Source organism: Astatotilapia calliptera, chromosome 7, assembly GCF_900246225.1.
Source record: "Astatotilapia calliptera chromosome 7, fAstCal1.2, whole genome shotgun sequence".
In the NCBI taxonomy this organism is placed as follows: domain Eukaryota; kingdom Metazoa; phylum Chordata; class Actinopteri; order Cichliformes; family Cichlidae; genus Astatotilapia; species Astatotilapia calliptera.
This window is the reverse complement of record NC_039308.1, coordinates 19717026-19733150: the sequence shown is the minus strand read 5'-3', so window position 1 is coordinate 19733150 and position 16125 is coordinate 19717026. Positions and strand designations below refer to the sequence as shown.

General features: G+C 40.3%; 1 protein-coding gene across 3 annotated transcripts in view; it reads left to right on the top strand.

Moving 5' to 3' along the window:
* The first annotated feature begins 8856 nt into the window (after positions 1–8856).
* prrc2b (proline-rich coiled-coil 2B) overlaps positions 8857–16125 on the top strand; it is a 28096-nt gene continuing 20827 nt past the window's right edge. For 2 of the 3 annotated variants that reach the window (XM_026173649.1, XM_026173648.1), the window contains exons 1-6: positions 8857–9074; positions 14428–14605; positions 14717–14894; positions 15208–15310; positions 15644–15707; positions 15876–16019. In XM_026173649.1, the coding sequence (XP_026029434.1) occupies positions 14491–14605; positions 14717–14894; positions 15208–15310; positions 15644–15707; positions 15876–16019 (604 nt within the window). In that variant the 5' untranslated portion in view covers positions 8857–9074; positions 14428–14490. The remainder of the gene's footprint in view (positions 9075–14427; positions 14606–14716; positions 14895–15207; positions 15311–15643; positions 15708–15875; positions 16020–16125) is intronic. The other variant, XM_026173650.1, reaches the window with a different exon arrangement.

The following is a 16125-nucleotide window of genomic DNA, read 5'->3' as shown; positions in this document are numbered from 1 at the left end:
ATGGATAAACAACAGCAAAAGCATGAGGGGCTCACAGACCAGTTAATAATAATAATAATGGATTGCTTTTATATAGCGCTTTTCTAGGCACCCAAAGCGCTTTACAATTCCACTATTCATACACTCACATTCACACACTGGTGGAGGCAAGCTACAGTTGTAGCCACAGCCGCCCCGGGGCAGACTGACAGAAGCGAGGCTGCCATATCGGCCCCTCTGGCCAGCAGTTACACCACACATTTTGCACACTGCCTCCATCCACAACAGATGAGATGGAGATAGTCAAGACAACCTGCTGACATTCGAACTGAGCATCAGAATTTAAGTGACTTTAAAATTGGCATGGTTGTTGGTGCTAGTCACGCTGGTCTCAGCATTTCAGAACTGTTGATCTACGGGGATTTTCCTACACAGCCAGCTCTATGGTTTACAGAGGATGGCTTGAAAAATGATGATATCCAGTTAGCGCCAGTTCAGGACAGAGGAGAATGGTCAGACTGCTTTGAGCTGATAGGAAGACAAAATGACTCAAATAACCACTCACCACAGAAGAGCATCTTGGAACGCACAACACGCCAAACCCTGAGGCAGCTGGGGTACAGTAGCAGTAGACCACTCCCGTCAGCTTAGAACAGAAACTGGTACACAAGCTCACGAAACCAGACAGTAGGAGGCTGGAGAAACAAAACATAAACAAAACAAACTTCCTTGATTGGATGAGTCTTGAGTTCTGCTGATGACGCACCACGTCACAAAGCTCAAGCTTCTTAAACCGGTTTCTTGAACATGACAGTGAGTTCACTGTACTCCAATGGCCTCCACAGTCTCCAATCCAATAGAGCACCTTTGCGATCTGGTGGGACAAGAGACATCAAGGATGTGCAGCCAACAAATGGTAAATAAATGGCCTGTATCTGGAGCAAGTGTGTGACACTGTCATGTCGATATGGACGTAACTCTGAGAACTGTTTCCAGCACCTTGCTGAATCTATAGCATGAAGAATTAAAGCAGTTCTGAAGGCTGAAAGAGGGGGTGCATTCCAATACTTGCAAGGTGTGGCTGATGAGTGTGCATAACATGGACACTACAGCCTCCCATCAACCTAAAATTACTTAATGAAAAAGAGATTTAATTTTTTAATTAATTTTTCCTGTATTATTACAATTATAGATTAAAACGCTCTGGGTGTATGGCAAGCCACAGTCTGCCTTTAAATATTAATGAAGTATTTAATAGTATAATAAACTCAATCACGCAAAGCCATAAAATGAAATTGCACGACTGAATATGCGACATAAATTAATATTTTAATTTACACAAATTAAATGGGACCAAAAATAGACAGGAATATCCAAGATTACGCTTACTCGACAGAGTTTTTATCCAGAAAGCACACTTTAATGTGCCGATTCAGACTATTGCTCATACTTCATACCCTTATAGCTCTCCTGTCACACTGTTCTTACCTCAGAGGATTTTTATAGGAAACCGCACCAATGCAAAGGAGTGCGCTGTGAAACCAAAAGCAGGAATGAAAACTGATTTCAAAATCAATCAGATTCTCACCTTAATGTTTTTGGAACTGAGGATCTATTGTGAAACTATATGTGCTATTTGAATATTTAACCAAGAGTTTAAGACAGTAAGTGTTGTGCAGAACAGACAGAAATAGTTTCTTGGACATATATGTTGATCATGGGTAAAATGCTGTCATGCTTCAGTGTGTGACTGTGAATGTTATACACTGAAGCATGAGCATGGGGACTAAAAACAACTGCGGTGCAATAGGCCATAAAAATAATACTGCAAGGCAATGAAAAGAAGCTATGGGGTCATTTGCAGCTTTGTGCAGCTTTAATAAAAAGTAACAGGTTAGACAGGTGTGCCCTCTAGAGGACTCTCCTTGACTACACTCCAGGACGTCATATCCAAATACACAGTGGGCTGTGGTGGAATATAGTCCAACCTTTTCCAAATCACCTTTATTTGACTGTGATGGGAAAGGTCAGGATAAACGATTTAAAGGGCTTAGGAAAAGAGAACTGTGGTGCTCAGAGAATCTGACTTTGCTGAACACGACTGTGCAGACAGATGGATACAAAAAGTGCATCTCAGATTTGATCCCAGGAGTTTTACCACATTGTGTCATGCAAGGACAACCTGGTGAAGGTGTACTTATTATCTTTGTGGCTTGTACCCCACACACCTATCCTGAACCCTAATGCTATGTTAGCTTTTTATGTATTTATAATATTAATTCACACACTTGGGCTTGCATTTTTATAGGTTTACTGCTCACTCATAGCTTCATCGAGCTCACATCTGCACATATTGCCACCTCTGAGTCATCAGTTAACCTAACATGTATGTCTCTGGACTGCAGGAGGAGAACAGAGCATGCAGAGGAAACCTGCCACATAAAAAGGGCTCCTCAGTGAAGGTTTGGAGGGAGATTTTCAGATGCGTATATGGGCCACGGCTGTCTTTAGTCTGCTTTATACCATATTTTAAATTTGAATTCAATTTTATAGATTTATGTTTGATATGGATCTCATTCGAATTTCTGAGTTTCAGAAACTGCCTTCTGCTGGAAGACTCCAAGAACTCATCAATGAATATCCGCGATCCATGATTATAAAAACCAGCTTCTTACCAGGAGTTCAAATAGCAACTCCAAAAATTCAAAACATCCCAGAAAGAGTCAGAGATGTGTGTATCTCTCCATATGTAAAATGCTGCGGCACGATTTTTAACTGGGAGAAGGAAATTTGATCACATCACTCCGATTTTGGCCTCTCTACACTGGCTTCCAATTGAATTTAGAATCCGTTTAAAGTCCTTTTATTGGTTTTTAAATCTCTAAATGGTCTGGCACCTGTTTATTTGTCTGACTTGTTGAAGCCCCACGTCCCCACTCGTTCCCTTCGGTCAGCTGAGCTGTTGCTGCTTTCGGTCCCAAAGTCACGGCTGAAACTTTAGAGGAGACCGAGCGTTCTCTGTTGCAGCGCTGATGCTTTGGAATAACCTTCCTCTCCATATTAGACAGGCTACATCAGTGCCAGTTTTTAAGTCTTTATTAAAAACCTATTTTTATTCCCTGGCTTTTAACTCTGTGGGTTACTGACATTTGTTTTATTAACTTGATTGCTATGTCTGGTTTCTGCTATCTTATTACTATATGCATATTTGTATTGTACAGCACTTTGGTCTACCAGGTGTGTTTTTAAAGTGCTATATAAATAAATGATGATGTTGATGATGATGATGATGATGATGATGATATGGCATAACAAAGTTATGGTGTGATGACAGAGACCCAATATTGTGCATGTTGTGGAGATACAGAAATTCTTTTATTGCTGCTATATAACCTGCATCATTATAACTGCATTAATAAGATTCTTTACAGCATTATTCCATTTAATAATATTTCTTACAGTATTGATATTGCATTAAAGTTGTTGATTGAAGATGTCCATTTGAGGATCCTTCCATTATGTTAACTTTTATTACAAGTACGGTTAGAAGTATTTTATACACATTGCATATTTGTGCTTATTTTGAGTTGATGTTCGGTTCATTAAGGGTCTTAAGCTTCACTGGCGTGACTGTCCAGGTGATACATGCTGAGGGAAACTAGAACATAGAAGGATAACTGCAATGCATGCTTACAACACATATAATCTAGGAATGTGTCATTTGGAGTTTCACTATATTTTATTCTACTTGGCAACAGATGACCAGAGTCAGAGGGCTTGAAGTTTATTACTTTGTATGGAAGGTGTTATAGAAAAGAGAAGTTCTATGTCTGTTTATAGCTATTGAAGATGTACAAGATGTGCGATTAACTGTGACTAATGTCTGGAACCTCTTTCAACTTTTAATCTGTCATTGATGCCATTGGGGGGGGGGGGGGGGGGCGGGCGTGTACCCCATTGCTTTATAAGTGTCCACAACATGTATTTTGGGGGGCCTCCGTGGTTTGTGACACTGCTCTACATTGATCGATTTCGCGACAATGTGGAATGAATTCCCTCATCGGTTTGAAATACAGTACTGCATTATCAAGCAGGACAGCCCAGTGGTGATCATGCACTGCTGATCCAGTGGCCTCAAAGGGATTTTTATTTCCTTTGGCGATTCAAAAGAATTTTTGTCTGTGCTCATCTCCCATCATACAGAGGCGCATATCCTTTAACACTCTTAAAGAATCTCTCTTAAGTCTTTTTTTGTACATTAGGATTCCCATCTTCATCAGTGTGTGCAGCATGATTCAATTGTTTGCTCGAGCTTCGCTGTTCTCACCTGTGTTCACCAAACCCAGCATATCTAAAACAGTCTGTAAGAAATGGTTCTTTTAAGAGTGTTGCGCGTGTGTTGAAAGATCCTCATCATTTCCGAGGTTGGTGACTGGTGGATCAGATATATCACTGCGGTTTTGGCATCCAAACAAACCAACATCCTGGAAATATAAGTTAGAGGGACACCACAAACTCATCACCCACATCATACACAGTTGCACTGATCAAACTTCAGTGATTTCATTCTGGAGTTTGAATGTACTTTTCTGGTCTAAGGGTGACTGGATCTGGGTCCACAGTCTGTTACAACTCAAACAATGAGTTATTCCTGTTTTAAGCAAGTTGCCTCCATTTGATAAAATGGCGTGATCACCATGTGGGATACCTTAACACCATGCAGTTCAGCATCCCTCCAGCATCCTGCGTTTCTGAAGCACAGTTTCTCAGCAGGGGGAAGTGGAACATTAATATGGAAAAGAGCTCAATCACCAGATTGTTTGCTTCAGGAAACAAGTAACTGTTTGACTATTTGACAATTGTTTTTGACTTTTAATTATTATATGACATTTGCTATTACGAATGTGCCTGAACCCGGAGTACTTATTGCGTTCAGCAAAAGGAAATATTGTTATCTGGGATGCTGACAGCACAGAGGTTCTGCATTATATATCAGAATCCATGACAAACTCATGAGCATGGAGGGAAAAACGAGGAGGAGATACGGGTAATCTGCCGCTGAAAATGTCAGAAAAATATCTCCATGCATGTCTGAGATGGGGTTAGCCCTGACACTACAAGTCAGTGTTGACAGAGCCATCAGATGGCTACATCTATGGCCAGTCAGTGTGGCAGTGCAAAGTGATGGGGCATATATTGGGGCTTGTGTGTGAATGTCGGGCTGTGGACAAACGTAGGTTGCTGTGTGGGCTTTTTTTTGGAGGAGACCAACGGGAGCACAATGATACCCAATTCCCAGCAAAGGAAAATGCTGATGAAGAGGAAAAAGCAAAAGCAAAGAGGAGGCAAAAGTCTCTCAAACTTTAGAGTTTCCAGCAGCACCCCGTCAATACCAGACTTTACAGAGGTCTTCGAGAGAATAAGTGAGAAATTACATATGAACACAATGCTAATATTGAAAGTCATCGTGTTAAAATGTTGAATAAGATAATTTTTATGTTATTATTGTTGTTGTTGTTGTTGTTTTTTAACAGTAATCGCCAACAATCTGTCTAGAAGCAAGTCTTATCATTCAGCACCCATCATAAAACATAGTTTGCAGACTCTATCCCAAAGTAACATTTGAAAAAACCTTGGAAGCCTTTTTAGATTTTTAGTCAGGAGTCTCATTGCCGTTTCTCTCTTCGTGTTCTTTTAAAGACGGTGACGGGCACAGACGCAGCGGCTCACTGCGCCTCGTGTTCGGTGCTTTATTTTTTATATTTTCTACGTGTGTATGTGTGAGTGAATGTGTTTTTTACTACTCTGCATCGAGTAGAGTCTACTTACAGTCGTCAAGACCTTCTGAGTTTGGGATTACGCTGTGCAAGGAACATTACGTCAGACTATCACCACTTCCACGGCATTCCGGAGGACATAATAAGAACTCCAGGGTCTCTGTGGCTGGTTCTTCCCAGCGGCAAGCCAAAGAGGAAACGTAAACAGAGGAGGCAAAAGCGTGGCTGCAGGGCGGGCCCGCTCGCACGGCTAAAGAAACAACCATTTAAGCCACCGCTGAGTATCTCCTCTCCGACGTAGTCAGCGAGTGTGTACGGGACAGCAGCATCCTACTACTCACAGAGACTTGAGCTATTGAGTTAGCAAGCCGCACGGTCCACCATCACGACAGGAACGGCCACTCCGTTAAGAACCAAGGAAGGGGTTTATACATCTACATCAATGACAGCTGGTGCAAAAACACAAAGACTGTAGACCGCCACTGTTCCCCGGATTTGGAATATTTTACTGTGAAATGCAGACCATTCTACATACTTCGCGAGTTTACTGTCGTCATGGTAACGGCCATGTATGTACCACCCGATGCTAACGCTAACTCGGCCTTGGAGGAGCTGGACAAGGCAATAAGCAGTCAGCAGAACTCCCATCCCGACGCAGTGCACATTATAGCTGGGGACTTCAACCATGCTGACTTAAGGTCAGTATTCCCCAGATTTGAACAGCATGTTAAATGTGCAACAAGGGGGAAAAACACACTGGATAAAGCCTACAGCAACATCCAAAAAGGCTACAGAGCAACCCCTCTACCACATCTAGGTTTGTCAGACCACATATCCATGCTGCTGATCTCTGCATACACTCCTTTTAGGAGGAGAGTCCCCCAGCCAGAAAGACTGTGAAGGTGGCCAGAAGGTGCATCACATCAGCTGCAGGACTGTTTTGAAAGCACAGTGTGTTTGAACACCAGGACCTCGAACAGCACACAACATCAGTGCTCTCATATATTAACTTATGTATCAACAGTGTTACTGTGACAAACATCTCCGAGTGTATTCCAACCAGAAACCTTGGATGACTAAAGAAGTCCAGGTCTTGCTGAAGCAACGTGACGCCACTTTCAGATCCGGTGATGTTATTGCATTACAGTACAGCCAGATCTGAGCTGAAAAGAGGTATCAGAGAGGCCAAGGCAGCGTACAAGAGGCGGATTGAAGACCACTTCAGCAACAACTCACGACAGATATGACAGGGAGTTCAGGGAGCCAAAATTGTCCCACAGCCAAAGCGTACCAACATTTGCAGCCTCAACGACTACTGACCAGTTGCTCTAACACCTGTTATAATGAAGTGCTTCGAGAAACTGGTCCGACGTCACATCATGTCCTGCCTGCCACCCACACTCGACCAGCTCCAGTTCGCATACAGAGCTAACAGATCAACTGAAGACACCATTGCTACAATGCTCCACACCACCCGCTGGATCAGAGACTTCCTCTCAGACCGTGTACACAGAGTTAGAGTGGGGCCTTATCTTTCCTCAGTTCCCACCCAGACAATGCAGTCATTAAGTTCGCAGATCATCTCTGGGGGAGACGAGACGGCATACAGAGCTGAGGTTAAGAGGCTGTCAGATTGTTGTGTAGACAACAACCTGGATCTCAATATCACCAAGACAAAAGAGCTGGTAGTCGGCTTCAGAAGAAGGAAGGCCCCCGTTGATGCAGCCTGTCAGCATTTTCCATTTTCAAGTTCTTGGGTGTGCACATAGACACAGGAATCCGATGGAGCTCAAATACCTCGGCAGTTTTAAAGAAGGCCCAACAGCATCTCCATTTTCTGAGAATCCTCAGAAAAATGGACCCGAAGAAGGAGGTGCTGATCGTCTTCTACCGCTGTGCCATTGAATTCTACCTCCCTGGACTTTTTTTTTGTGGGGGTGGGGGGGGACAACAATAACAATAATAATATTAATAACATGGTGCAATAATAACAATGTGCAATAAACATACACTTATTCTTCTTTTTATTACTTAAGTTACTGTGTTGTGTTGTATTGTACATAGTGCCGACGTGGGACAGTTTTCCAGTTTAATTGTACTGTTGTACTATGTATGACTGTGCAATGACAATAAAGACCTTATCTCTTATGTTTTTGACAATGCTCGCTTAATAACACGTTTGTCAAATACCCGGCCTTCCTTAGTAGGCTTTCAGGTCTGTGATTTATTTCACTTTGAAGTTAATCTGGTCTTTAATCAGCATTTTAAAGAAAGGTTTCTTAGTGTTTCCACCAAGGACTATTCATTTAAGCAGCCAAAATTGCTTTAATGCTGCTGGCTATTTCATTTTTTAAAGAACTGTGAGAATAATAATAAAAAGAAAACAGCTTGTAACAAGCCAGACTGCAGAAGGCAGCTCAAGGATGAACTTCAGATGATGATTCAAGACAATGGAATTTTTTCAAAGGTCTCTGTATCCGAAAACATAAACTTTTCTCTGTTCATAAACGTGCACACAGTGTACTCTTTGACATCCCTGTGGTAAAACACGTTGGTATTTGTGTAACAAAAGTTCTGAAAGAAGTTGATTAATGTAAAGACAGATTTCATATTTTGGTTAAAGGAATAGAAGAAGATCACATGGATGTAGTGAAACAGGACATGCAGAGGGTTGGTGTGACAAAAGAATGCTAGGGTGAGGTGGAGCAGTGATCCAGAAAAGAAGTTCTGTATTTCTTCAGTGCATAAAGAGGAGTACATCCATTTTTGAAGACACCTAGAGGAACCATTAGCCTGCTGTTACACTCAATTTATGATGAATCAATGCCTCCATCATAAAATTACAGGTGTGAGTCAAATTATAACATCTCCTAGTTGTCTTGTTTTTTTGTATTTTAAATATCTCTCAGTTTAACCGCATTCACTATAAAATATTTATGAAAAAATCTATTTCATACTTTAAAAAACTGCTGTGCTTCATTCTATCGTGTGTAGGGGTCAATCAAAAAGGGCTTTTGGGGGTTAAGGGCCTAGAAATATCAAGGGAAGTGTTTTTGTGATTTCTGAAATTAAACGACAGGAGGCGATGTTGTGCTGGCGACGTCCCTCGGTGACGTAGGACGTAGTGAGCCGAGCCGATCCAGCCTCCACTCTGCCCTGTTCATTCTCAGGCCGGGTAGGACCCCAGCAACAACATTGCAATCGGTTAAACCTAAAGAAGATTCGGCTGTACAATCGCAAGCCATCCTTTGAGTAGACAACATTTTGTGGAAATTTCTCACCGTCACTGATCAGAAGACACTCCAAGTTGTTGAATCGGTGAGTTATACGTGCAGATAGCTCCGTGGGAGCTCCCGGTTCGCTCGTCTTCTCCGCTGCCCAGTTTTATTGTTGCTTTGTTCCTGGCAGCAGCCATTTTTAATCGTCTTGTCCTACATTCCCATCGCTGTGTTCAGGCCGTTCAAAAAGCCAAGCGGGATTGGGGAAAAAATAAGCACAGGTCAGAGTATTTTATAGAGAATTTCCACAGAAAAGCCTGTATATCCCCAGTAATAAAAGCACCACTGTAGAAGCACTGAAAAAAACACCAGTTGTAATTTGTCATCACTGGAAGTTTTACGGGATTGGCGTTTCGCTAATTTTCCAACAAGCTGCCAGAGTTAAGGCTGTTAGCTGAAGCTAAATTAGAGCCGTTGTTAGGGGAAAAAACCCCCAGAAAAGTAGCAGTTTACATTTTTTTTGTGTGTCTTCGTCGTTTAACTGTGAAGTTAGATGACTCTACAGGATCCTCACTACGACCATTTGCTATATACATAACCATAGCCAGCAGTTAGCACATTTTGTCGCCGAGTAGTAGCCGCTACATCTTTGGTAACGTTTGTGTGAATCTCTTGCAATTTAACAGACAGTTAGCCCGTCTTGATAGGTGTGTTAAACAGACCTGAGACGATCGATTTGTAGTCTAAACGATTGCATTAGCCTTTGACTTTCTTGTTTTTGTGCAGCACTCGCTAATGTCAGTTTTGTGCTGGAGAGCTTAGCATGTATGCTAGCTTAAAAAAATAAGAACAGTAACTCGGGGTGAAACTAAAATCCAGTCCAAATTTTTGTTTTACGATTACATAATGCCCACTTTATTGCTTGTGGTGTTTTCTTTGGGTTTTCTGGTGGATGTAGCCTTTTGAAATTCACACAAAGTCAAGGCGGAGCTAGCGTTAGCCGTCAAGGCGTTAGCTTACACATCTCAATGTATTTAAAAAATTTATTGTGTTTGGAGAGGTTGGTAGATTTTATGTTTTTTTGGAGTAGTGCGAGCGACCATAACAGAGTGTATTACATAACTAAATTTAGCTTGATGGACATATTTATGGCTACAAGTCTTTGTAAAACGCCTATGCGGAGCTTTTAACCGAGCGGCCTCCACTGTGCTATGGATTGACGGGTGTTAGCTTCAAATGATATTTACTATTATTTAGATTTGCAAATACGATAATCAACTATCCACTGATGGTTGAAACCTGCTTAATTTCATTCACACATGAAAATACTCCTAGTATACACTAGTGCTTGTGTCCTGTTATAAATCTATCAAGATGTATTTTGTTTTGATACTGTGTTATCCAACACTGAAAAATATGCTCATGTAGCCATCATGAAAAAAGACGCTTGACCAAGCACAACAACAATAATTATAACACTGGAAAAAAGAATACATGAAACTGTTTAAATGAAGACAAAGAAGACATTTGTAACTGTGTTACCAAGGTTGTGTATTGCTTAATCACACCGAAAAAGTAAGTCACCATAATACTATTTGTTTACATGTGGGGTTGATAAGCCATCTCTAGTTTTGTTCATGCTATGGCTTCTGTCAGCTTAACTTGATGTTTCTCACTAAAGTATCCTGTAAATTTAGATAGTTTCTGCAAACCTCCATCATTTGTTCAGAATAGTTCAACACTGAATAAAGAATAGATGGAAATGGAGTTTGAACTAGCCAGGAAAGAGAAGGAATTCTTGGCATTGTAACATTTGCTTCCTGTCAATATGGACATGCTTGAGTTTGATTTGAATTTAACATGTCACATTATTTTTCTCAGGTTGGATTGCATAAATTTTTTTTTCTGTTACCCAGAGATATTTAGCAATACTGGCAATTATAATTAGGTGTCAAGACAACTGCTTCTGAGATATTGGGACACAGTGCCACATGTATTTTTATATATTGAAACATTTTTTTAAAAGCAATATGTTGCATACCAAAAGCAAGGTTCCTGGCTGTAATAATCATACTGGCTTACTGTTTTCAGTGTAAACTATTTCCTATTAATCATAAAAATCCATCCATTTTCCTAGCTGCTGGTCCATTTCAGGGTTGTGGGGATAGTGGTTGAGCCCATCCCAGCTGTCACTGAGTGAAAGCCCCGGTACACCCTGTAGGTTGCCGGTTTAACATCAGGCGAACACATTAAAGACAGATAACCATTCTTCATGCTTACATTTAAACCTGCAGCCATCATTCATGTCAGGACCTTACTGTGGTAAAGTGGCAATGTAGGCCTAAGTGCATAAAAGAAAAAAAAAAAAACATAGGGATGTGCTTAATAATTGGTGTGAGGTGGGATTATTTTTTTCCCCCGATCAGTGTTTCTTGAAATGGTAGGGGAAAACTGGGCTTAACATAGGATGACATTGTTATTGATAATTTCTTGAAAGTTGGTGGCATTGTTTGGTTTTAGCACTAGACATCGACCTGGACATAATATCAGATATTCATTTAGAGACTGTCTTAAGCTCTGCATTTTTTTTTTATTTAGCTCAAATATTGTGAGAGTAATTGATGTTTTTAAAGTTTATAGTGTTTTGTATCTCACGGTTAGTCACCCCGTAATGTTTTGTTGGCTGATGTTTACCTGCAGAAGATATTTGAAGACTGCATAAAGATGTTCTATGCATGCGTACTAAAACATAAGGTCTGTGCGTTGATAGTGTAAATTTTCTTTTTTGGGCGGGTGTTACATCTCTTTTAAACCATATCCTCAATACATTTTCCTGCTATAGATGAGAAATGGCAATTTAAAAAATGTGCAGAAATTCACCAGGAAAAAAATGTGTAAAATCATGTGAAACAACACGTTGAGTTACAAAGCAGATTTGGATCGCTTCAGAAGAAATTTAGTGTATCACAGTAAAAACTACACTCATGGATTTCTTGTATTACCTTGTTTCATGATTCATATAGAAGCTTCTTTCAGCACTTCCCTTATTCACAAGGGGTCACCACAGCAGATGGATCCACATATGCAGCTACTACCCAGGGATCAGAATAGATGGCAGTATTGTGGTTCAAGTTTATGTGATAAACCACTTGAATAATGTTGACTTGAGATCAGGGCTGGGCCATATCATACCGTTCACGGTAATACCGGTATAATGTTGGGCAACGATAAGAAAATGAAATATCGCGATAGAATATGGGTAAAACACACATGCGCAGTGCCTTTGTTTTCATACGCACATGGCGGAAAAAGTATGACGGAGAATAAGAACAGCGAAAGTGGATCGCTGAATGAAACGGATGAACCAGAAGTGGTTTGTAAAAATGCTGCAACTTCAGTGGTGTGGAACTGGTTTGGCTTTCGTCCGTCAGATACACAACAAAGCACTATTTTTGGTAGAGCATGCTAGCGGGCCGTCGTTATTACCGTGTTTTTTGGAAAATACGGCACACTTACAATCAATCCTTTGATTTTTCTGAAAATCGACAGTGCCCCTTATAATCCTGTGTGCCTTATGTATGAATTCTGATTGTTTTTACTGACCTTGAAATGATTTTATGTACACGGCGCTCGAAAATCTGTCAAATGTTTTAGTACGACTTTGCTAATCTACGAAGCCGCACTGCTTGATGGATTGTCGGAGCATTGTGGTTATCGTAACCTCTTTTTAAGTTTTGTGGATATTATACATGGTTATGCTGAGGATATGTCGGCCAAATTCCACTGGAAATGCCTTTAGGTTAAACTGTCAGCAAGGAATTTGCATTTGCTCTGTTAAATTTTTATATAACTTTAATGCACATAAAAAACAGCTGCTTGTTTAAGTGAAAATACATTGATGTTTGTTTGTTGTTGTTGTTTTTTTTTTGCACTAATAAAGTTGTGGAGTTGTAAAGTATTTCGTCTAGTGTCAATTATATCGTCAGTTATATCGTTATCGCAAATTTTCAAATGTTTTCATGATAAATATTTTTGGTCAAATTGCCCTGCTCTACAGTTGTAGGACAGTTGTTCAAGTATTTCCTGTCACCCAAAGACTTGTTCTTTGTAACACATGTGGTGTCTGAAGGGAGCATCTTTAAATTTGACAGTACTATATATTGGATTGAAATTTGCAGTGAACAACTTGTTGACAAGGATTTTAGAGCCTATCTCCTGCATTGCTTCTGAGGTGCAGTTAAATTTATTTGTACAACAATTTCAGTAAATAACTGTTGTTGTCCCTGCCTCAAAGACATTTCTGACAATGTTCAGAGGTCAGATAGAAGGGAAAAACAAAACTCAAGTGAATGTCCACAATAGATGGTGGACAGGGGATATTTGCTTCAAAGAAAGAATAGCAGTAGTGGTTTCAAAATAATTGCATTTAGATAAAGTTTCCGCTACACAAAATGTGTTTTTATGTGGTTAATTATACCTTTGCAGAAGCATTGCCATCTTTGTTGAGTCTAGCTGGAAAGTATAAAATTACTTTTAGCACTTAAATAAATGAATTGCCATTTGTAGCCGTTTCGTGTTGGTTAACACAGTTCACCATATGGGTATTGTGGAATACTTACTTGGCCTCATTATTTATTGATATATCGAAAACACAATTCACACCAAAATGTGTTGGTCTTTTGGTTCTTGGTAGGTTTTAGGTTATGAAACTCCTATACATGTGGTAAAGAGACGCATTAAAATAAAACCCTGACCCTTGGCACCCACACTAAGGGAATCTGGTGACCTTGTTTCATTATGATGTCGGAGGCATTTTTGCTGCCATGGTTTGGGTTTCTTCTTCCCTCAGTGTGAATGGTCATTGTAATTCAGTGATGAAACATTTCTGTAGGGAGCCGTGGACCGATCCAGAGAGGATGTGATATCACTAAAGTGTTTCGATCATATGCTGTCAGTGGGTCTTGAACCAACCGAAGATTTTGGGACATGTGTTTGATGCTCTCTCCACCATCAAACACCATCAAAATGTCACACCACTTAATCTCTTCTGGAGATAATGCAGTTTCAGGGACTTGTAAAATTGTTTCTAAGTGACTTAATGGCTGTTTTGGTTTCACACTTTGCTTACATGCCCTACTGGCTTACTTGGAGTGCATTAACTGACATTAATAATATATAATATTTATATTATATTAACTTGTATATTGTTTACTCATGTGTATTATTCCTGTGAACATTTATCTTTATTTACATGGGTATTTTGTAAACCAGTATTACATGTAGAATATCTCAGTTACAGTGTGCTGTGTTGTATAGTTATTGGTTTGGTCTATATTGGCAGATTAACACTAAATATTTACAAAGGTTGTGAATTAACATTGTTTATTCTTGAGGTTTGGTTTTTCCTTGGGTGACTTCTGTACTAAGGTGGATATTTCATTTCCTCTTTTTAGAATCAGAAGGCACTGGGAAGAGGCGCAAAGAAAAATTTCCATACTAGATGACATTACATCGCAATGTCCGATCGTTTGGGGCAAATAACCAAGTCCAAGGATGGAAAAAGCAAGTATTCCTCACTCAGCCTATTTGATAAGTACAAGGGAAAATCAATAGAAACTCAGAAAAACACAGGTAAGGCTCATTTTGTTTCTCCACTCGATACTTTTTCTTCATCTGTTATCTAGTTTAAGCCCCTTTACTAATGTTGGTCCTACTTCTTTATCTACATGTTTTGCCTCCCAGTAGTTCCGCGACATGGCTTGCAGAGTCTTGGTAAAGTGGCCACAGCCCGGCGTATGCCCCCACCAGCTCATCTGCCGAGCTTGAAGTCTGAAAACAAAGGAAACGATCCCAACGTGATTATAGTGCCCAAAGACGGTACAGGATGGGCGAACAAGCAGGAACAACCCGATCAAAAGAAGTAAGGCGTGTTTTATAGACCCGCTTTCTCCGATTTAAAAAATAAAAATATGTCTGTCAAGTAAATTAATTATGCTATAATGTTTTATATTCAGACACCCTTTTTAGTTGATTACAGTGGCTGAAATGGAAATGTCCTTCCTGAAGTATCAACATTGACATTAAACTCACATATTTTTCAGGGATCAGTGTCAGGATAAAATAAGTTAAAGCTTTGATCTTGATAGAAGTCAGCTGTTCACCAGGAAGAAAGAGAAGCAGTTTAGAGGCTTTTGAGGGTTGATTTCTCACAGTTGTCTTTTTATTTTTCGTAGTTCTGTTGCATCAACACCACAGCTGCCGGAGTTGCAGCCGCCGCTGCCTTTGCAGAAATCTGTCTCCAATCTTCAGAAGTCCTCACCGGTAGCCAACCAGGAGGTGTGTATGAGTATACGTATGCTTATAAATCTGCTTCAGTCATATATTTATTGCAGATTTTCATTAACACATTGATTGTGTTTAAGTGTTTTCGGTTATTTGCTAATTGAGAGCTACTCGTATACAAATGAGTGTCTAGTGGATATTCTAATGAAGACTAATAATGGTAGAAGAGCAAAGAATTATACCTTCTTTATGGAGGAAAGCTCACACTACCAAGTTGAACAAGAAAGGTTGTGAATATTTAAGATAATTTCTCATTTGTGCCTCAAAGGTAGAGAAACTTCCATTAGGTCTGTGGGGATGGTGACTTTGGTTTCTTAATTTTCACAGAACACAAACACAAGTGGACCAAAGCAATGGGCCCAGCTAAATGGAAAGGCAGTAGAGCAAGATGGTGAGTCATTCATTAATTCAGAATAAAGTCTGTTTAAAATGAAATGTCACGCAGTTAGTGTTCAGTATGCTGTTCAGATTTCAAACCCCAGTTGAGAAAATGGCTTTCTGTTTGCTCAGCTCAGACAAGCATCTCTCTTTATGCGGTGTCTTTCAATGTCTACATCAGGTTCAAGGGCCTCAAACCGACTTCAGCCCTTCTCTCACGAGGAATTTCCCACACTGAAGGCAGCTGGAGAACAGGACAGGGCTGGCAAGGAAAGAAGCGGCTTCGATCCGTCGTATGGGCCCGGACCAAGCCTCCGCCCCCAGAGTAACTTATGTTTTGTGTATCACCTTCTTTAAAAATTGGCAGTCTCACAGATAAGGTAACACCTCCTGGAAGGCAAAGCTTTAAACTGGCAGACATTACTTTATTT